At 46.5% G+C, this 23,395-nt stretch overlaps 1 protein-coding gene across 1 annotated transcript in view; it reads right to left on the bottom strand.

Annotated features, from left to right (window-relative positions):
- The window catches only part of LOC105488199 (NLR family pyrin domain containing 8), a 41,136-nt gene extending 17,741 nt beyond the window's left edge, over positions 1-23,395 (bottom strand). Inside the window, exons 1-5 of the mRNA XM_071087970.1 lie at positions 22,971-23,395; positions 18,053-18,127; positions 14,639-16,235; positions 8,410-8,580; positions 3,649-3,816 (exon numbers count right to left, since the gene is read on the bottom strand). Of these exons, the coding sequence (XP_070944071.1) occupies positions 3,649-3,816; positions 8,410-8,580; positions 14,639-16,235; positions 18,053-18,127; positions 22,971-23,337 (2,378 nt within the window). The 5' untranslated portion in view covers positions 23,338-23,395. The remainder of the gene's footprint in view (positions 1-3,648; positions 3,817-8,409; positions 8,581-14,638; positions 16,236-18,052; positions 18,128-22,970) is intronic.

Raw genomic sequence — 23,395 nt, 5'->3', positions numbered from 1 at the left:
TACTTTGTGCATTTATTTGCCAGTCATCATCAAGGTGAAGAACTTAGATTCAGTGACGTCTGGGAATTTTTCCTAAGTCTCACGGCCACTGTCTTCTCAGGCTGGATTTCGGCCTCAAGGTGGGCTGTTCATATAAAGACATTCAGTGAGGCATTGTGCTTACCACCCTCCAGGTTCCAGTCACCTGAGCTTTCTGTTCTGTGCAAGAAAGGCAATGAAATGCAGAGATCATCCAAGCTACATTCAGCTGTGTTGGATGTAAAGGAGCAATGATGGCAGATGAAAACAAAACGAGAGGTCACACAAATTCTGTTGAGAGAAGGTTCACACATGGAAAGGCTGGAAAGTGGGGTCTGAACTAAAAGTGGAGCTACCATTCGATCTTTGGGCAACTACACAAAGGAAAAGAAGTCTTTATGTGAAAAAGACACTTTCACATGCACGTTTATAGCAGGACAATTCACAATTGCAAAGATATGGAACCCACTTGAGTACCAAAGAGTGGATAAGGAAAATGTGGTATATACACACCACGGAATACTACTCAGTCATGAAAAAGGAATGAAATGATGTCTCTTGCAGCAACTTGGATGGAGCTGTAGGCCATTATTCTAAGTAACTCAGGGATGGAAAACCAAACATTGTATGTTCTCATTTACAGGTGGGAGCTAAGCTATGATGATGCAAAGGCATAAGAATGATATAATAGACTCAGGGGACTTGTGGTTGGGGTGAAGGTTGGAAGGAGGTGAGGGATAAAAGACTACATAAGGGGGACAAAGTACACTACTCGGGTAACAAGTGCACTAAATTCTTAGAAATCACCACTAAAGAACTTATCCATGTAACCAAAAACCACCTGTATCCTAAAAACTATGAATATAAACAAACCAAAAAAGTAGAGTCTGAGTAGGGGCATGGCAGTAAATGTTTAACCACTGCCATTCTGGAGAAGGAAGTCCTGATGTGCAGTGTTTGCCAGTGCCTGTGGTGTAAATGCCTCTGCCATGGCTGATTTTCAGCTCACAGTGGGAGGTCACTGAGTGAGGAGTTGGGAGGAGGTGCAGAGCAGTGCCCCATGACATCCTGTTTCCACCAAATGGGTACGGTAGACGGCGGCAGCGGTCTATTCTGACCAAGGCAGTGGTCAGGAGCTGGCAAGCGGTGGCTCGTGGGCCTCCTCTGGAGTGCCACTTGGTTTTCTACAGCATTATCCACTAAGAATGTTTTCAAATAAAACATTATTTTATTTTATTTATTATTATTTTTTTTGAGACAGAGTTCTGCTCTTGTTGCCCAGGCTGGAGTGCAACGGCACAGTCTCGGTTCACCGCATCCTCCACTTTCTGGATTCAAGTGATTCTCCTGCCTCAGCCTCCTGAGTATCTGGGATTGCAGGCATGTGCTACCACAACTGGCTAATTTTGTATTTTTAGTAGAGACGGGGTTTCACCATGTTGGTCAGGCTGGTCTCAAACTCCTGACCTCAGGTGATCCACCCGCCTCGACCTCCCAAAGTGCTGGGATTACAGGCATGAGCCACTGTGCCCGGCCTATTTTATTTTATTTTTTTTGAGATGGAGTTTTTGCTCTGTCACCCAGGCTAGAGTGCAATGGAGCAATCTCGGCTCACTGCAACCTCCACCTCCCGGATTCAAGCAATTCTCCTGCCTTGGCCTCCCGAGTAGCTAGGATTACAGGTGCGCACTACCACACCCGGCTAATTTTTGTATTTTTAGTAGAGACGGGGTTTCGCCATGTTGCCCAGGCTGGTCTTGAACTCTCAACTTCAGGTGATGCACCCGCCTCAGCCTCCCAAAGGGCTAGGATTACAGGCGTGAGCCACCGTGTCCAGCTCCCACAAAAATTTTTAGATGGTTAAAAAATGATTAAAAGAAGAATATTTTGTGACATATGAAAATTATGTTAATTCACGTTTCAGTATACATAAAGTTTTATTGGAACATAGCTGTATCCATTTGTTTACCTACGAACTCTGGCAGCCTTGGCACTGCAATGGCAGAGAGGAGCCATCAGGACGGAGACGGCATGGCCCCAGAGGGCGAAAATGTTTCTTATCTGGCTTGTCATAGAAAAAGTTTGCTGAACCCTAGCAGGGATAATAATGAACCATACAATAATTAGGAAACAATGCATTTTGATTCTCTATGACTTTTGTTGTTTAATATATTTGTAAGCCTATGATTTCATTTTTAAAAACGTTGTTTAACAATTGGCTCATGAAATCATCGAATGATGAAAAATCAGCTCTTGCAGGCTGCATGTAATCCAGTCATCCCCTGCTGGTATATACCCCAAGAAAAGGAAATCAGTTAATCAAAGAGATGTACGTACTACCACGATTGTTGCAGCTCTGTTCTCAGTAGTTAAGATTCAGAGACAATCTAAGTGTCCATCAGATAAATGGATAAAGAAAATGTGGTACATGTACACAATGGAGTACCATTCAGCCATGAAAGAGAGCAAGATTCAGTCATTCGCAATGACATGGATGGAACTGGAGATCATTCTGTTAAGTGAAATAAGCCAGGCACAGAAAGAGAAACCACATGTTCTCACTTATTTGTGGGATCTAAAAATCAAAACAATTGAACTCATAGACATAGAGAGTAGGAGGATGGTTACCAGGGGCTGGGAAGGGTAGTGGGAGGGTGGAGAGCAGGGGAAGGTCAGGACTGTTAAAACCATTTATTCCTAGTGTTCCATTATTGGAACACTAAGCACGTGGGAGTCATTTACATCTCACTGCTCAAGGTCATCGCCAAGGTCTGATTGAAAAATTTCAAAACATTGCAGCCTTAGGCATAAACGGGTTAACAGGTTAAAAAAGAATAAGACCTAGTATTCGCTAGCACAACAGAGGAACTATAGTTAATAATAAATTGTGCTTTCCAAAATAACTAAAAGTATAAATCAATTGTTTGTAATACAAAGGATAAATGTTTGAAGGGCTAGATCTCCCATTCTCCAAGACATGATTATTTCACATTGCATGCTTGAACCAAAACATCTTATGTACCCCACAAATATATACACCTACTATGTATTCACAAAAAATAAAATAAAAAGTTAGAAAATATCCAGCTTTTACAATCCAGTAGGAGGTGCTCCAGTTCACTGCTGGGGCTCAGGTTTCCTGGTATCAGATGGATCTAGAACATGGTCAAATAGTACTTTTTTTTTTTTTTTCCTTCAGACTGAGTCTCGCTCTGTCACCCAGGCTGGAGTGCAGCGGTGCGATCTTGGCTCACTGCAACCTCCACCTCCAGGGTTCAAGCGATCATCCTGCCTCAGCCTCCTGAGTACCTGAGATTACAGCCCATAATTACAGTAGCTGAGATTAGCCTGCCACCACACCAGTTAATTTTTTGTACTTTTAGTAGAGATGGGGTTTCACCATGTTGGCCAGGCTGGTCTCTTGACCTCGTGATCCTCCCGCCTTGGCCTCCCAAAGTGCTGGGATTACAGGCATAAGCCACCATGCCTGGCCCAAATTGTACTTTTAAAGTTGAACAAAGCCAACAACAGATCAAAGAAAAGAGAGGGAAACTGAGCCTCTCAACACCACCCCTGAAAAGACCATCCCGGTACCCCGATTCCCGCTCTACCCACCGTCTCAAATCTTACCTGAGACATTGCAGACGGCACCGGGGGGATCTCAGCGCTTTGCATAGAAGCTTCACAACATTGGACTCCACTTCCACATGTTGTATTTCCAAGTATCTCAGGTGCTCGTTCCCCATTAAAACACCGATTAAGTCCTGATTCAACATAGTGCTATTCACACGCCTTAAGCTGGAGAGAGAAGAGCGTCTCCTTGGAATAGGGTCCTGTCTACATTTGTAGAATTCTGCGGCCTCACAAAGGAGGCTCCCGGAAGCTACAGCTGCATGTGGGACAGGTGCGGTCCCACCCTCAGGGGGTTTACAATTGAATTCAGGACGCAGACATTAAAGAGTGATACAAACCTGTGGTTATTCAGGTCCTATCCTGGGAAAACTGTAAGCCAAAATGAATGGCTCATTTTCTTTATGCGGTCTATCACTGATGGGCATTTGGATTAGAACCATCATTCTCAGCAAACTAACACAAGAACAGAAAACCAAACACCGCACGTTCACATGTATAAGTGGGAGTTCAACAAGAGAACACATGGACAGAGGGAGGGGAACATCACACACCGGGGCCTGTCGGAGGCTGGGGAGCAAGGGGAGGGAGAGTATTAGGACAAACACCTAACGTAGATGATGGGTTGATGGGTGCAGCAAATCACCATGGCACGTGCATACCTATGTAACAAACCTGCACGTTCTGCATATGTACCCCAGAACTTAAAGTATAGTAAAAAAAATTTTTTTTAATGAATGACTTGGCTGGGCGCAGTAGCTCACGCCTGTAATCCCAACACTTTGGGAAGCCAAGGCGGGCGGATCAGGAGATCGAGACCATCCTGGCAAACACGGTGAAACCCCGTCTCTATTAAAAATGCAAAAAAATTAGCTGGGCATGGTGGCGGGCGCCTGTAGTCCCAGCTACTCGGGAGGCTGAGGCAGGAGAACGGTGTGAACCTGGGAGGCGGAGCTTGCAGTGAGCTGAGACTGCGCCACTGCACTCCAGCCCGGGTGACAGAGTGAGATTCCGTCTCAAAAAATAAAAAAGAATGACTCACAGGATCAAATTCAATTAGGCTGAGGTCCGTGAAGCCTTTCCTAAAGCAAAGGGAACGTCGTCCTATTCCTGAAGGATTCAGAGGACTGTTTTTCCTCACACTCTCCTAAAATCATGCTTTTTATTTTAAAATTTTTATTTATATTTCTTTAATAACAAAGCTCAGCTATTTTTTTTCCCCCTTGTGAGACAGAGTCTCACTCTGTTGCCCGGGCTGGAGTGCAGTGGCACGATCTCAGCTCACTGCAACCTCTGCCTCCCGGATTCAAGTGATTCTCCTGCCTCAGCCTCCCAAGTAGCTGGGACAACAGGCACCCACTACCACGTCTGGCTAATGTTTGTATTTTTAGCAGAGACAGGGTTTTATTATGTTGGCCAGGCTGGTCTTGAACTCCTGACCTCAAGTCATCCGTCTGCCTTGGCCTCCCAAAGTGCTGGGATTACAGGCATGAGGCACCACGCCCGGCCTACAAAGCCCAACTTTCTGATCTACTTTCTTTTTTGAAAAAGTTTTGTAGATATGGGGTCTCACTATATTGTCCAGGCTTCTCTTCCACTCCAGGCCTCAAGTGATCCTACTGCCTCAGCCTCCCAAAGTGTTGGGATTACAGTCATGAGCCACCACTGCTTACCATCATGCTCCTTTTCTAAAACTAGGGACACAGATTTGCTCTGCATCTCTAATGCTTACGTTCAATGCTGAATCTCTTTCTAATTAGTTGTTTAAAAACAGTTTGCTTGAGGTATAATTGATATACAAACCTTGCATATATTTAATATATACAATTTGATGAGTTTGCACTATGCAGATATTCGTGACACCATCATCACAATGGAGGTGGTTAACTAGTTCTTTTTTTTTCCTTTTCTTTTATTTTTTTTGAGACAGTCGTGCTCTGTGACCCAGGCTGGAGTGCAGTGGCACAATCTTGGCTCACTGCAACCTCCACCTCCCAGGTTCAAGCAATTCTCCTGCCTCAGTCTCCCACATAACTGGGATTACAGACGCATGCCACCACACCCAGCTAATTTTTTTTTTTATATTTTTAGTAGAAACAGGGTTTCACCGGGTTGCCCAGGCTGGTCGCAAACTCCTGAGCTCAGGCAATCTGTCCGCCTTGGCCTCCCAAAGTGCTGGGATGACAGGTGTGAGCCACCGCGCCCGGCCAGCTAACTAGTTCTTCTGCATTCAATCAGTCCATGAGGCGGGGCCCCTTCTATGGAACATGGAGTTCAGAACTGAGTTCTCAGCTCAGTTCAACAGCCCTAGTCGTACCACCTTTCACAAGTCATGTAAACTCCCTAAAGTTCAGTTTCAGGTCTAGGAGGGAGAGCATATGACATGTTCTCCTTAGGATGGCTGTGAGAATTCATGCCGTGAAATTCTCAGCCCAGTGTTTGTCACATAGTAGGCACCCAGTAAGCAGGAGCGAATAATAACCATTATAGTAACAGGACAGAACATATATCTGATAATGGCTAGGAGCCATGTGGATGCCTGGTAGCTTATTTCAAGGAAGGGGCCAGTGATTCACATGGTAAATTATTGGGTTTTTGGATCTTAAAAACTCTAGAGAGACAGCATATGGAGTAGTGGCTAAGAGAACTGATTCTGGGGCCGGATTTGACTGCTTAGTAATGATGTAACCTCATGCCTCAGTTTCTTCATCTGTGAAATAGGGACACCTACTGCTTGGGGTGAGTTTTAAGAGCATTCATGTGCAAAGAACCTAAGATAGCCTAGCAGACGGTGGGCAATGCATACACGTTCACTCTTACATTGTTAAAAATAGTGGCTGGGTGCGGTGGCTCACACCTATAATCCCAGCACTTTGGGAGGCCGAGACGGGTGGGTCACTTAAGATCAAAAGTTCGAGCCGGGCGTGGTGGCTCAAGCCTGTAATCCCAGCACTTTGGGAGGCCGAGACGGGCGGATCACGAGGTCAGGAAATCGAGACCATCCTGGCTAACACGGTGAAACCCCATCTCTACTAAAAAATACAAAAAACTAGCCGGGCAAGGTGGCGGGCGCCTGTGGTCCCAGCTACTCGGGAGGCTGAGGCAGGAGAATGGTGTAAACCTGGGAGGCGGAGCTTGCAGTGAGCTGAGATCCGGCCACTGCAGTCCAGCCTGGGTGACACAGCAAGACTCCGTCCCAAAAAAAAAAAAAAAAAAAAAAAAAGATCAAAAGTTCGAAACCAGCTTGGGCAACATAGGGAGACCTTGTCTCTACAAAAAAATAAAAAAAAATTAGCTGGGCAATGGTGGGATATGTCTGTGGCCCCAACCACACGAGAGGCTGAGGTGGGAGGATTGCTTGAGCCCAGGTCAAGGTTTCAGTGAGTTATGATCATGCCACTGTACTCCAGCCTGGGCAAGAGAGCAAGATCCCACTTGGAAAAGAAATGAAGCAGTGTTTCTCCTCCTCCATGTAAATCTCTTCCTTCCCAACCCAGTTCAAACATGCCCTCTTTGGTGAGGTTTACCCTACACAGGCACCTGCTAACGGTGGTGTGTTAGAGAAGCACAGTGTTGGTGAAGATGAGCTTTGGGCTGTCTGTGGTGGAGTGCTTTATCTAAGGCTTGTCAGCTGCAGGGTCTTAGACAAACCACTTAACCTCTCCAGCTCTCACTTTGCTAAAAAAACGGGGGCTAGGCATGGCAGCTCATGTCTGTAATCCCAGCACCTTGGGAGGCTGAGGAGGGCAGATCACTTGAGGTCAGGAGTTCGAGACCAGTCTGACCAACATGGTGAAACCCCATCTCTACTAAAAATACAAAAACTAGCCGGGCGTGGTGGTGCATGCCCGTAGTCCCAGCTACTCGGGAGGCTGAGGCAAGAGAATCACTTGAACCTGGGGTGGGGAGGTTGCAGTGAGCTGAGATCCCCCCACTGCACTCTAGCCTGGACAACAGAGCGAGACTCCGTTTTTTAAAAGAAGGGGGAATAATAGTACATATTAATACTTTAAAGGAACGCAGCGATGGACCATACTCAGTGCTCAGGTCGCACGTGGCTTCTGTAAGGCAGTGTCCCTCCACAGAGTAACCATCACACCCTGGGTCACGCAGTGCTGGTTCCGCTTCGGGCACAGTCCTACGGGCTTCGCATGAAGGACTGCATTTAATCTCTCCATCATGATCATTTAATTTTATTTATTTATTGTTTGTTTTGATACAGGGCCTCACTCTGTCGCCCAGGCTGGAGTGCAGTGGCCAGATCGTAGCTCACCATCACTGTAACCTCTGCCTCCTGGGCTCGGGTGATCCTCCCACCTCAGCCTCCCAAGTAGCCGGGACTGGTCTCGAACACCTGAGCTGAAGTGAATAGGCATGAGCCAGCACGAGGCTGATCATTTTATGGATGGATGCATTGAAGTGTACCAGGGAGATGCCAGGAATTCCCCGACACACTGTATACACCATCCACTTAAGGACACAGAGCTATTAGGTTGGTGCAAATATCACTAATGGCAAAAACTGCAATGGCATTTGCACCAACCTAAGAGTGACTAGAGACAGGTCGAGCCGGCAGCCTGGCTCCAGTTTGTGGTTTCCCTCATCACGCACCCCATGACTCACTCCTCCTATGCGGCTGTCCAAGGCTAGACATGGGTGCCTTTGGGAAGTCTAGTGTGAGTGGAGAGGGAATGAAGAAAGTAGATGGGAAACAGACCATCTCCATAGAATTCCTTCCAGTGGGATTTGTGTTATACTCACAGTAGCTTTTGCAGTTTACACTGAGGGTGCTTCAGTGCGGCAGCAAGAGCCTTCAAAAAGGGAGGCCCCAAAGCACTGTTGGTCAAAGTCAGGACTTCCAGCTTATCATTCGTTGCAAACACAGAGCATAAGTCTTGCCACCAGCGATGGAGCTCTTTGCTCTCCGGCGCTCTGCACGGAAGGGAGAAGAGAGAAAACACCTCTTCATTAAACTGGAGAAAACCTACTCGGAAACCTAGGGCTGGCGTTCCCTACCCAGGTTAGGGCCACAGGCCTCTGGTGACTCTAAGATGTCCTCATTTAAATAAAGCACTCAGAAAAACCATCATGAGATTTTCTCATTTCATTCCTGGAAGACTCATGGCCTCAAATAAGAGCCCTGTATGTTTCCATGACTTGGAAAAAAGGAAGTTGCTTTTATTTTGTATTTATTTTTTTTGAGACAGGGTGTCTCTGTCATCCAGGCTGGAGTGTAGTGGTCTGAACACAGCTCATGGCAGCCTCTAACTCCCGGGCTCAGGCGATCCACTCCAGCTTCCTGAGGAGCTGGGGTTACAGGCACACGCCACTACACCTGACTAATTTTTGTATTTTTTGTTGAAACAGGGATTCTCCATGTTACCCAGGCTGGTCTTGAATTCCTGGGCTCAAGCGATCCTCCTGCCTTGGCCTCCCAAAGTACTAGGGTTACAGATGCGAATCATCGTACCTAGACAGGAATTGCTTTTTTAATTACATGGGATTTATGTGGGGGGCAGAGATTGAATTATATTCTGTACCTCCATTCTTACCCTGTGTATATACAATTCTTAAAAAAAATATAGGATCAGAATAAAGGAAAAATCAATCTTTTTGACACCGTGAGTATAAGAAAGAAAAATCCAGAGCTAGAGTGGCATGTAGTTTGACCATAGAAGGACCTGCTGACTTTCTCTTTCATTCTTCCCCATACAGTCCTTTCAGGGAGGCTGACCAAGATGTACATTGAAGACTGTTGTTGGTTGCGTTAAAGAAATAGTTGAAAGTGGCCGGGCACGGTGGCTCATGTTGTAATCCCAGCACTCTGGGAGGCCAAGGCGGGCAGATCACAAGGCCAGAAGTTCGAGACCAGCCTGGCCAACATAGTGAAACCCTGTCTCTACTAAAAATACAAAAAAAAATTAGCCAAGCGTGGTGGTGGACGCCTGTAATCCCAGCTACTTGGGAGGCTAAGGCAAAGAGAACTGCTTGAACCTGGGAGGCGGAGGTTGCCGTGAGCCAAGATCGTGCCATTGCACTCCAGCCTGGGCAACAGAGAAAGACTCCGTATCAAAAAAAAAAAAGAAAGAAAGAAAGAAAGAAATAGTTGAAAGCAATCCAAAAGTCTATCAAGGGGAAAATATTTAATCATCTCTAGCACACCTATTTTTCAAAGAATACTTCATTGAAAAGGCATGCATAGACATTGCCAAGACACAAAGATGAAAAAAGCAATTTTTAGAATATTTACACTAACATGTAGTTTTTGTATAAAATTTAAATCCCATGAAATGGATTCATCCATTTTCGCATCCATCAAATACATAGAAATGCAAATAAGTAGGAATGATGTCAACTGCCTCCAGGAACCCGCACAAAAACGATCAGTGGACTAACCAACGTGAAAGAAATGTGTCATGTCTTAAGATTTCTACGGATATCAGGGCTTAAGATTATGCAGCATCATAGACAGACATTGTGATTCACTGCGATTAGATTCTTGAGGTCTTAGTCGGGTGACCGACAGTTACCACCAAGTTGAACATCAAGCTCTGGGGTTTATTCCCCTCCCTAATTATAGGTCCTCGGGGACTGGAGGGCTCCTTGAATGTGATTTTGTGGTGTACGTTGGAATTGCCCACGTAAGTTGGGAGTAGACATAAGAAAAACATGGTTCAGTGCAGCCATTCAATATTGGAGTGAATAGAATTCATTCTACCTGTGGCACACCTGGTCTCACTAGCAGCTGAACAGGTAGGCCTCTGTCACAACTGCTTCGGCACTGACTGGGTGGGTAAGTTAAATCTTAAAAGCTGACAGAGCCAGTGCCCTCATACGAAGGCTGAAATGTAACAAAAGCCCACCAAGAGTTTTACCCAGGCTTTTCCTGGGCCTTGAGGTATGACAAGATAATGAAGAAATTCTCTGGCCGGGCGCAGTGGCTCAAGCCTGTAATCCCAGCACTTTGGGAGGCCAAGACGGGCGGATCACGAGGTCAGGAGATCGAGACCATCCTGGCTAACACGGTGAAACCCCGTCTCTACTAAAAAATACAAAAAACTAGTCAGGCGAGGTGGCGGGCGCCTGTAGTCCCAGCTACCCGGGAGGCTGAGGCAGGAGAATGGCGTAAACCCGGGAGGCGGAGCTTGCAGTGAGCTGAGATCCGGCCACTGCACTCCAGCCTGGGCAACAGAGCAAGACTCCATCTCAAAAAAAAAAAAAGAAATTCTCAATGGGACCCATTCAGGATTAAACAAGATTTTGTTGGGGGTTTGAAGAAACGCCCCAGACCTTCACAAACAAATTTTATTGGGGTCTGAAGGAACTCCCCAAGCCTCCGTGATTTAGTGGGAGACAAGATAAGGGTAATCACCCCAGCACCTGGACTTATCTAGTTTAAGTAAATTTACTGAGGTTCCAGAGGGAGGTCTTCAGGGCTCAGACCTTAGTTATAGATTAAAAGAAGTTAATCACTCATGTCTTTAGAGGAACGCACACTTACATGTAGACATAGAGCTCAGAAGGCATATAAGCTTTGGAAAACTTTATAATTTTTAGTTGGTCTGGTGATATTTCTCAGCCTTTGCCCTGTAACCAGTTACAGAAATAAACTCTTCTTTCCAGTTCATCTGTGTCTCGTTATTGGGCTGTGAGAATAAGCAGCCTGGCCCTCAGTTTGGTTCAGGGACATACCCAAGAAATACGAAGTTTCCCTGGAAAGTAGCTTAGTGATATCCATGCTGATAAAGTTATAGATGTGATGTGTGCGTATCTTGTGATGCAGCAATTCCTTTAAAAAAATATATACCCTGGTGGCCGGGCGCGGTGGCTCACGCCTGTAATCCCAGCACTTTGGGAGGCCAAGGCAGGCAGATCACGAGATCAGGAGATCGGGACCATCCTGGCTAACACGGTGAAACCCCGTGTCTACTAAAAATACAAAAAATTAGCCGGGCGCAGTGGTGAGCACCTGTAGTCCCAGCTACTCGGGAGGCTGAGGCAGGAGAATGGCGTGAACCCAGGAGGCGGAGCTTGCAGTGAACCGAGATCGCGCCACTGCACTCCAGGTTGGGCGACAGAGCGAGACTCCGTCTCAAAACAAAACAAAACAAAACAAAAAACAAACAAAAAACAAAAAATAATCCCTGGCTGGGCGTGGTGGCTCACGCCTGTAAACCCAGCACTTTGGCAGGCAGAGGCGAGAGGATTGCATGAGCCCAGGCGTTCAAGACCAGGCTGGGTAACAAAGTGAGCCCCTCATCTCTACAAAAAACACCACCATAAATAAAAATATACGCTAGAGCAGGGGTTGGGAAACTTTTCCTGTGATTGCCCAGGTAGCAAATATATTCAGCTTTTCTGGCAGCGAATTTCCCGGCAATGACTCGGTCCTGCCACGGCAGTGGGGTAGCAGTCACAGACAATATGTCACAAGCACGGCCAGGCTCCGATCACACTGTATTTACCTAAACAAGCAGAAAAAGCTGGGTCTGGCCTCCTGGCTGGAGCTTGCTTACCTCTGCCCTGGAGAAACTCAGCCATGGCTGAGGAGACCTGCACACTGCCCGTCGTGGTGAAGAACGGAACAGAACTTACATTACTCAAAATTTAAATGTCTCATCACATAAGGAGAGACCAACTTTTCTCTATCCACACACTAGACCAGTATATGTCTAGGATGAACGTTAGCGCTACATATCCGTCTGCTGAAGACTCAGGCAGTCTCATGGAAAGACAGGAATCTGGACGAGATTTTGGTTCCTTTTGGCCGAGCAGTTAAGGAACAAGAAGGCATTTCCCTTATGCAGCAGAAGGACGATGTTCCCCTCTCGCCAGGAGTCAGTCTAAGTCGCCTCTCTCTGCTCATCACAGCCATTGGGGTCAAATTTTAGTTCGTCTTAGCTTCGACCACACATGTGACCTAGGACAAGGTGCTCCCTACACCTCCAGTGCATCATGGAGTTGGAGGCAGAAATAATTCACATAAAGTAAGTGCTTGACATTGTGCCTGCCACATGGCAAATGCCACATAAATATCAACCGATATGAAGAAAGGAGTAGTCAGCACTTTTTGCCACTTCTTAAGAAAAAGAAATCCATTATATTTGCCAAAATAAAGATCTTCCAGGGGAGTTTTGGTCGAGTGGAGGGGATGAGGAATTACTTGAGTAGTAACAGTTTGTATCTACTTAGCACTAAATGAAGGACTGGACTTATTCAGTGTGTTGTAGATTTTAACATGTTTAACAACTTATGAGATACATACTTTTTTTTTTTTCTAAGATAGTGGTGTGATCTCGGCTCACTGCAGCCTCCGCCTCCTGGGTTCAAGTGATTCTCCTGCCTCAGCCTCCCAAGTAGCTGGGATTACAGGTGCCCACCATCACGCCTGGCTATTTTTTTTTTTTTTTTTTTTTTTTGAGACGGAGTCTTGCTCTGTCTGTCGCCCAGGCTGGAGTGCAGTGGCGCGATCTCAGCTCACTGCAAGCTCCGCCTCCCGGGTTCACGTCATTCTCCTGCCTCAGCCTCCTGAGTAGCTGGGACTATAGGCGCCCGCCACCACGCCCGGCTAATTTTTTCGTGTTTTTAGTAGAAATGGGGTTTCACCATGTTGACCAGCCTGGTCTTGAACTCCTGGCCTCAAGTGATCCACCTGCCTTGGCCTCCCAAAGTGCTGGGATTACAGGCACGAGCCACGGCACCCAGACTGTTGCTTTTAATTCAAGATGGACAAGATATTTTTACACGGAATGAAAGACCCTCTAGAGGTGTACTGTCTGATATGGTAGCTACTAGCTGCATGTCGCTATCTACACTTAAATTCACTAAAGTTAAATAAAATGTAGATGTTCATTCACTCGGTCACACCAGCCACATTCCAAGAGCTCAGGGGTCACATGTGGCCAGCGGGTCCCGTATTGGATAAGACAGATTCAGGATGTCTCCGTCATCACCTTAAGTTCCACTGGGTAGCACTTTCCTTGAAAGAAAAAGCTTCTGATACACAAAAGTAGGAGTGAGGCTGGGCGCAGTGACTCGTGCCTATAATTCCAGTGCTTTAGGAGGCCAAGGTGGGAAGATTGCTTGAGGCCGGAAGTTGGAGATTAGCCTGGGTGACATAGAGAAACCTCATCTCTCCAAAAAATAAGAAAATTAGCCAAGCATGGTGGTGCATGCCTGCAATTCCAGATACCCAGGAGGCTGAGGTGGGAGAACGGTGTGAGCCCAGGAGGTTGAGATTGCAGTGAACCATGATCGTAGCACTGCACTCCTGGGCAACAGAGAGACGCTGTCTCAAAAAAAGGAGTAGGAGTGATAGATGAAGCAAAGTCCCATCTTTATGGGCACGCAGCACACAGGGAAGGAGGGTGAACCACGTATCTTTTTGCCCAGGATTCTCCCAGGTTTAGCATGGAAAGTCCTATATCCCAGGAACACCTTCAGTCCTGGCAGTAAAACAAAGCTCTGGGTCCCAGAAATCTCCTTAATCCTAAACAAACTGGGACAGTTTGTAAAACAAACGTGTACCACCCTAGATACATGTTTATCTTAAAACAGAAGTACTGGCCGGGCATGGTGGCTCATGCCTGTAATCCCAGCACTTTGGGAGGCTGAAGGGGGAGGATCAACTGAGGTCAGGAGTTCAAGACCAGCCTGGCCAACATGGGAAACCCCATCTCTACTAAAAATGCCAAAATTAGCCGGGTGCAGTGGCATGCATCTGTAATCCCAGCTACTCAGGAGGCTGAGGCAGGAGAATCGCTTGAACCTAGGAGGGGAGGTTGCAGTGAGCCGAGATCGCACCACCGCACTCTAGCCAGGGCAACAGAGTGAGACTCTGCCTCAAAAAACAAAACAAAACAACAGAAGTACCGTGCAAACTAGGCCAGGGAAGCGATCAGAAAGGTTTGCAGATTGACCCCTAAACACCCAGGAGACTGTAGTCAAGGGCCCCGGGTAGGACGGGCTCCCCAAGGACAGAAGCACTTACTCAGAGCCAGGACGGGAGCCGGAGCTGAGCTTCCACACATTCTTGAGGTTCAGGGTGACGGTCAGTTCCACCTCCTGCAAATGTTCACAGCGCTTCAGGCAAAAAGCAGACACCTGAACGTCTTTACTGTTGCCAATTTTCAAGACAGCTTTATGGTAACCATTTAGGGCTTGGCTTACAAAGGCTTCCTCCCGGATTTCATGCAGACAGTAGAATAACTGCGGGACCCCAGAGCACGGAGAAGGCGGCTCGCATTTCTGCAACAGAGGTATGACTTTCAGCAGCTTCCTCTTATTATTGAAAGACACCTTGCATCGGAATGACTGTTCCACGGCCAAAGCGCAGGTCCCGTTCAGAAAGCCGAATAAGAAAAGTCCCATGTGAGAGAGATAGCTCTTGCTTCCTCTGGGACTCGCTATCAGGCGCTGGATATTCATGTGGCTCAACACATGAAAATTTTGGAGTCTTTGTGGGAAACAGAGAACATAAAACAAGGCCGCGAAAAATTCCTGAAAAATCAGGAGGGTAAAGGTGTAGCGGTCCTCCTCACCCGCAATTCTTCGAAGAACACTCATGCCGAGGAAGGCGGCGACCCCCATCTGATCCAACTTGGCTTCCTCAAGGTCTTCTTTACCAAACACCCATTGCCTGTGCCACATGCCGTCTGCGGCCAAGTGACACAGACCCTCCAGTTGCGCTTGGTGGATCTTTCTGGAAAAGTTCTCAGCTCTGGTGGGAAACAAGCTGGAAATATACCGGACAAACACAGAGGTGGCATTTGGACATGCCTGTGTGAGATTGTTTCCTCTCTCCATTTGCTGTTTCAGACCAGAGCAGACCATCCAGCAAACGACAGGGACCTGGCACATGGAAAAGAGAATGGTGTTTTCCATGGCGAAACTCAAGACTCGATCTGTCTCTCCGTATCCAAAATACATCTGGAAATACTTGATTTTTTCCGTTGTATTGAACCCTGGAAGGGTGACGAGAGAGGGACGTTTCAACAAGGGCTTGCATGTCGGCCAAGAGGTACATCTTATCATGATCAGTAGCGTGGCCTCCGGAAGCATCCTTTTGCTCAGCAAACTGCTCAGTAGGACAGACCCAGGCAATTTCTGCCTCCAGTCTTCACTCAGGTCCTCCGGTCTGTTGATGAGGGTAGATGTGAGCTCCTCAAAACCATCCAACAGCAGCAGAAGTTGGTCTGGTTTGGACATAATCTTCGCCACAAGGTCCTGAGATCCAGGCCACTTGTGCTCAATCAGCTCGGAGAAGCTGTGCTCCGTTGTCCGGTTCATCTCTTGGCAATGGAAGTAGAAAGCACACCAGGGCTTGTGGGCGTAGAACCTGTTACTGGCCCACTCCAACATCACCGTTTTAGCCAGGGTTGTTTTTCCGATCCCAGGAACTCCCTGTATGACCACGGTCTTGGGCTGTCTACCCCGGGGTCTTTTGGGTAGAAGCAGACATGGTAAGTACTCCATGTGCCTGTGTACATCTTGGTAAAAGAAATCCCTCTGGTTTCCAGGCCAAGTCATAAAGTCCCATGTGGGGAAACACTTGACTATCACATTCAATTTGTACTGCTGTATTTTACCTAGATTTGTGAGACGGGAGAAATAAAGGGTATGGCATCAGAGTTAATAATGAGAACTAATAGAGTATTAAGAAAACCAGTCTCCATATCTACTTGAAGCCCCGTGATGCCCTGGCATAAATGAAATAACCTTTCCTGATACTGTTGCATCCATTAGGAAGCAGCAATGAACAGAAAACTCAACTTGAAGTGGCTTAAACAAAACAAGGACTGCTTTCTACACGAGAAGTATGGCGGGTGTAAAGCTGTTGAAATTACATTCAGTGGCGCCATAGTTTCAGGTCCAGCAGCATCACAATTCTCTCAGCCCTTTCTTTGTATTTCTTGCCTCACAGATATAAGATAGCTGCTGTAATGTTAGCTGTGTTATCTGCATTCAAACCAGAAATACTTGGGAGGGCCGGGTGCGGCGGCTCATACCTGTAATCCCAGCACTTTGGGAGGCTGAAGAGGGTGGATCACTTGGGGTCAGGAGTTCAAGACCAGCCTGGCCAACATGGTGAAACCCTGTCTCTACTAAAAATACAAAAATTAGCCAGGTGTGGTGGTGCACACCTATAATCCCAGCTACTCAGGAGGTGGAGGCAGGAGAATTGCTTGAATCCAGGAGGCAGAGGTTGCAGTGAACCAAGATTGTGCCACTGCACTCCAGCACAGGTGACAGAGTGAGACTGTGTCTAAAAAAACAAAAAACAATAAACAAAAAACAAAAAAACAGGCCGGGCGTGGTGGCTCATGCCTGTAATCCCAGCACTTTGGGAGGCCAAGGCGGGCAGATCATGAAGTCAGGAGTTTGACACCAGCCTGACCAATATAGTGAACTCTGTCTCTACTAAAAATACAAAAGTTAGCTGGGCGTGTAATCCCAGTTACTCAGGAGGCTAAGGCAGGATAATCACTTGAACCTGGGAGGTAGAAGGTTGCAGTGAGCTGAGATCACGCCACTGTACTCCAGCCTGGGCGACAGAGCGAGACTCTGTCTAAAGAAAGAAAGAAGGAAGGGAGGGAGGGAGGAAGGGAAGGAAGGAAAGGAAGGAAGGATTGTGTGTGTGTGTGTGTGTGTTGTTTTGTTTTGTTTTGTTTTTTTGAGACAGAGTCTCATTCTATCACCCAGGAGTACAGTGGCACGATCTCACCTCACTGCAACCCTTCGCCTCCCAGATTAAGCGATTCTCCTGACTCAGCCTCCCGAGTAGCTGGGATTACAGGTGCCCACCACCACGCCTGGCTAGTTTCTTTGTTTTTAGTAGAGATGAGGTTTCACCATGTTGGCCAGGCTGGTCTCAAACTCCTGACCTCAAGTGATCCACCCCCGCTCAGCCTCCCAAAGTGCTAGGATTGCAAGTGTGAGCCACTGCCTAGCCTGGTCTGGTTTGTGTCTGTTTTTTTTTTTCTTCAAGGTGGAGTCTCTCTCTGTCGCCCAGGCTGGAGTGCAGTGGCGCGATCTTGGCTCACTGCAACCTCCGCCTTCCAGGTTCAAGTGATTCTTCCACCTCAGCCTCCCAAGAAGCTGGGATTACAGGCGCCTGCCAGCACGCCTGGCTAATCTTTTTATTTTTAGTAGAGATGGGGTTTCCCCATGTTGGTCAGGCTGGTCTCAAACTCCTGACCTCAGGCGATCCGCCCTCCTCGGCCTCCCAAAGTGCTGGGATTACAGGCGCGAGCCACCTCGCCCCGTCTCTTTTTGCTTAAGTTCTGATTGCAGAAGAGACACTGGATACGGTAACTTACAATCTGCCTTGCCTTAGGAACTGAGCGGCTCATCCCAATCCATAGCCCATGTTTTCACCAGGGTCTGCTATGATGCAGGCACATACCAGATTCTCCTTCTTCCAGATTCACCTCTGTTTCTCCCACATTTAAGTCCTCTGGTTCCAAGGTAGGTAAAATGGCTGGAACAGAAAAAAGGAGCCTGTTTCATGGGAATGATAAGATCTTGGTAGCAGGGAAATAGCATGGAGCCGATGGCATTTTTAGGACAGAGGCGGCCACACGTCTTAAGAGTCTCAGAATGAGTTTGTGTCCTTTGTAGGGACACGGATGCAGCTGGAAACCATCATTCTCAGCAAACGATCGCAAGAACAGAAAACCAGACACTGCATGTTCTCACTCACAGGTGGGAACGGAACAATGAGATCACTTGGACTCGGGAAGGGGAACATCACACACCGGGGCCTATCATGGGGAGGGAGGAGGGGGGAGGGATTGTGTTGGGAGTTATACCTGATGTAAATGATGAGTTGATGGGTGCTGACGAGTTGATGGGTGCAGCACACAAACATGGCACAAGTATACATATGTAACAAACCTGCACGTTATGCATGTGTACCCTAGAACTTAAAGTATAATAAAAAAAAAAAAAAAAAAAGAGTCTCACCGTCTCACCACCTCCGTTCAGGGAGAAGAAAAATCACCTAGATCTATCTCTATCACAGGAATTTTAGGAAATGAGAAAAGGCATTGTTGTGTGATGCACTAAGTAAGGTGTTCAATAACACGTTATAAATGGATAGCACAGCCAGACACTGAGGGAGAAATATAGAGAAATACACACATACTCATACACACATATGTGTCTGTAAAATATATGCACAGTTTAATATCTACGTAGGTGTGTATCTATGCATCCAGTCGGCCTTTCGTATCCACGGGTTCTACATCTGTGGAATCAACCAACTGAGGATGGAAAATAAATTAAAAACCCAATAAAAATACAACAATAAAATAATACAATTGAAAAACCAATACAAGGCTGGGCACTGTGGCTCACGCCTATAATCCCAGCACTTTGGGAGGCTGAGGCAGGAAGATCGCTTGAGTCAAGGAGTTTGAGACCAGCTTGGGCAACATAGCAAGATCTCAACTCTACTAAAAAAAAACAAAAAATAATTAGCTGGGTGTGGTGGCACACCTGTAGTCCTAGCTACTTGGGAGGCTGAGGCAGGGGGATCACTTGAGCCAAGGAGTTTGAGACCAGCTTGGGCAACATAGCAAGATCTCAACTCTACTAAAAAAATAAAAAATAATTAGCTGGGCACGGTGGCACGCCTGTAGTCCTAGCCACTCGGGAGGCTGAGGCAGGAGGATCGCTTGAGCTCAGGAGGTAAAGGCTCAAGTGAGCCATGATCATACCACTCCACTTCAACCTGGGAAATGGAGTAAGACCTTGTCTCAAAAAGTAAAAAAGACCAATACAGGATAACAACTATTTACATAGCGTTTACATTGTGTTAGGTATTATAAGTAATTTAGAGTGATTTTAAGTCTGCAGGAGGATGTGTACAGGTTCTATGCAAATACGATGCCATTTTACATAAAGGAGTTGAGCACCCATGAATTTGTTCAGTACCCTTGAGGGAGAGCCTGGAACCAATCCCCCATGGATACCAAGGAACTTCTAGTTTAATATCTATGTATGTGTGCACATATGTGTACACATGTATATCTATATACACGCATACACATATAGTCATTGATTCTTGTTACACCTGGTAGTTCTCGTCTATAAAATTCTTGTGAACAATGAATTCGCTAATACGGAACCATTGGTCCCAGGAAAATGCAGGGTTTGTTTCCTGCTCGTCTCTGGTTACAACGTTTTCATCAACTGATCAATATAAAAACTTGTTTTACATGTGTTTTTGTTTAAAGACACCTTATTTAGTATGTACTGTTGATTAATTAACATTGAGCTCATGGCCAAGCACACTGATAAATCCTGCCTAAAGGAAACTCAGCTAACACATGTGTTTTCTCCCTAAGGCACAGCGCAGCCTTCTTGCCCCGAGGAATACAGAAAGGCACATCAGCACTAGTTTGGGTACCATTTTTTTTTTTTTTTTTTTGAGACGAAATCTCACTCTGTGGCCCAGGCTGGAGTGCAGTGGTATGATCTCAGCTCACTGCAACCTCTGCATCCTAGATTCAAGCGATTCTCCCTTTCAGAATCTGAAAGGGAGAGGATTCAACCTCAGCCTCCCGAGTAGCTGGGACTACAGGCGTGCGCCACCATGCCAGGCTAATTTTTGTATTTTTTAGTAGAGACGGGGTTTCACCGTGATAGCCAGGCTGGTCCCGAACTCCTGACCTCATGATCCTCCCGCCTCAGCCTCCCAAAGTGCTGGGATTGTAGGCATGAGCCATCGTGCCCGGCCTGGGTACTATTTTAAACAGCAAAACCACCAACTCAAAGCACAGAAGTGTGGCACCAAATAGACGTGGAAATGACGCTGGTTTACAGGGTGAGAGCTGAAGCCAGAAGGCAGAGCGTCGCCTTGTTTGACCTCGGCTGGGAGGTCAACTTGATGTTTTTGCTGCGTTGCTGTCTGGGAATGATCTTGAAAGCACTGTAAGTATTGATGTGGGGGTTACAAATACATTTTAATGAGTAGGTACATTCACGAATACAGAATCCATGAAAAATGAGGATCAACTGTGTGTGTGTGTCTGTGTGTGTGTGTGTCTGTGTGTGTGTGTGTATCTCTGTGTGTGTGTGTGTCTGTATGTGCGTGTGTGTGTGTGTCTGTGTGTGTGTGTCTGTGTGTGTGTGTTTCTTGAGATGGAGTTCTGCTTTTGTCACCCAGGCTGGAGTACAGTGGTGTGATCTCAGCTCACTGCAACCTCCTCCTCCAGGGTTCAAGCAATTCTCTTGCCTTAGTCTCCTGAATAGCTGGGATTACAGGTGCCTGCCACCATGCCCAACTAATTTTTTTTTTCTTTTTTGTACTTTTAGTAGAGACCAGGTTTCACCATGTTGGCTGGGCTGGTCTCGAACTCCTGACCTCTGGTGATCTGCCCATTTCTGCCTCCCAAAGTGCTGGGATTACAGGCATGAGCCACCGTGCCCGGCCTCTCTGTGTGTTTTCATCAGGTTTTAGTAAATATTAACATTTTTCTGTTTAACACTAAGATTTTCTCTACCACTGGGCCATGGAGTTTCCACCCCCTCTGATTTTCTTTTCCATTGACTCTCTCTCCTTTCCACACGAGGAGCTATGTCCTCCCGTGTTAGGTCCCAACCTTAGCGTCACTTTCTCAAAGAGGACTTCCTGGGCTGCCTTATCAAAACAAAGTTCCTTTTCACAATCAATTACTCTCTAGCCATGTAATATTCGAGCAACTCTAACATGCTAGGTGCTGAGCCAGCTGCTGGGGTGCCAGTGGCTAAGGAGTCATTGGGCATCCAGTCTCCTGTTGTTTATGTTTAGAATTGTGGAGCTGATGCCTTCTCCATTCTTACTGATGAGACTGACTACTTGTAAGCTATTGGGAGAGGCGGGTTCACAGCTCCTATCATGTTTCTGGATTGGTGTATTTTCCCTTTAATACAGCAGTCCCCCCTTCTCTACAGGGTGTATGTTCCAAGATTCCCGGTGGATATCTGAAACTGTGGATAGTCCTGAACCATGTAGACACTGATTTTTAAAAATACATACCTAGGCTGAGAGTGGTGGCTCACGCCTGTAATTCCAGCACTTTGGGAGGCCGAGGCAGGCAAATCACCTAAGGTCAGGAGTTCGAGACCAGCCCAGCCAACATGGTGAAACCCCGTCTCTACTAAAAATACAAAAATTAGCCGGGCGTGGTGGTGCGCACCCGTAATCCCAGCTACTAGGGAGGCTGAGGCATGAGAATTGCTTGAACCCAGGAGGTGGAGGTTGCAGTGAGCTGAGATCGCACCACTGCATTCCAGCCTGGGTGACAGAATGAAGACTCCGTTTCAAAATAGAAAAAAAATACATACCTAGTTATGATAAAAGTTTAAATTATAAATTAGGTACAGTAAGAGATTAACAATAATAATGAAATAGAACAATTATAATACTATACTATCATAAGCAGTATGTAATGTGGTCTCTCTCTGTCTCACAATATCTCACTCTACTGTACTCATCTATTTTTGGCCATGATCGGCCATGGGTAACAAACTTCAGAAAGAAAAACCTTGGATAAGGGGACGACTGTAGTCCAGCTCTGCTTTATACATACGGAAGATGAGCTTTTGGATTACAGCATCCTCCAGTGGGATTAACCCTTTGTTGCTGCAAAATGGCCCTTTAAAATCTTTAACCTTCTTGCTTTAAATATAGCACTGCTGACATCAGCATAGCCACACCAGCTTTCTTCTGTTTACTGTTTCCACGGCATACGCTTGTGCACTATTTTACTCCCTACTTCTCTGTGTCTTCATTTGACGTTCACCGCATTTAAGCAGTATTCAGTTAAGTTTTTAAAAAATATGCCCATATGGGCTGGGCGCAGTGGCTCACACCTGCAATCCCAGCACTTTGGGGGACGAAGGCAGGCGGATTACCTGAGGTCAGGAGTTCGACACCATCCTGGCCAACATGGTGAAACCCCATCTCTACTAAATATACAAAAAAAATTAGCCGGGTGTAGTGGTGGGCGCCTGTAATCCCAGCTACTCAGGAGGCTGAGGCAGGAGAATCACCTGTATCTGGGAGGTGGAGTTTGCCATGAGCCGGGATTGTGCCATTGCACTTCAGCCTGGGTAAGAAGAGCGAAACTCTATCTCAAAAAAAAAAAAAAAAAAATTAAATTAAATTAAAAGAAATGCCCGTATGAGAGTCTTCGCCTTTGGGTTAGATCTAGTATCTTCCTCCACTATTTGCATTCTTGTTCAGATGGCCAATAAGCGATAGGGGTGGCGAGAAGAGTATTTAGCTGCCCAGCAGCCAAGCCCACCCCGAGTTTATCCACCAGATCAACACTCACCATTTATCTCTCTGTGTACTAGAGCACACATTTTATCACAGTTCATAACGGCAAAGATGTTTGAAGTCACATCCCAAGCTCGTCGTCCAGGGAAACGCTCTATCAAGAGATGAACCACCTCTGCCCAACTGGCTCTCTTGACCTGGTCCCAGGTGATGGGTGTGGTGCCAGCTCTGAGCTCATTCAGTAACAACTGCTTGAACCATTGTAGCTCCTTGTTGCTCACATATCTCATGTATAGCATGACCCCATTTTCACAGGGGGAGCCGGGGTAGCAAGAGAATGTCCAGGGTGGATTACAAGAACTGTGAGTGGAGGAGGATGAAAAGGGAATGGGGGTGTCAGAGGGTGGATTCACATCACTCATCTTTAGTCAAGGCAGAGAACACCTCAGTGTCCACGATAAACACAACTGATCGGAAGAG

This window comes from Macaca nemestrina, chromosome 20, assembly GCF_043159975.1.
Source record: "Macaca nemestrina isolate mMacNem1 chromosome 20, mMacNem.hap1, whole genome shotgun sequence".
In the NCBI taxonomy this organism is placed as follows: Eukaryota; Metazoa; Chordata; class Mammalia; order Primates; family Cercopithecidae; genus Macaca; species Macaca nemestrina.
This window is presented reverse-complemented; position numbering and strand designations above follow the sequence as displayed.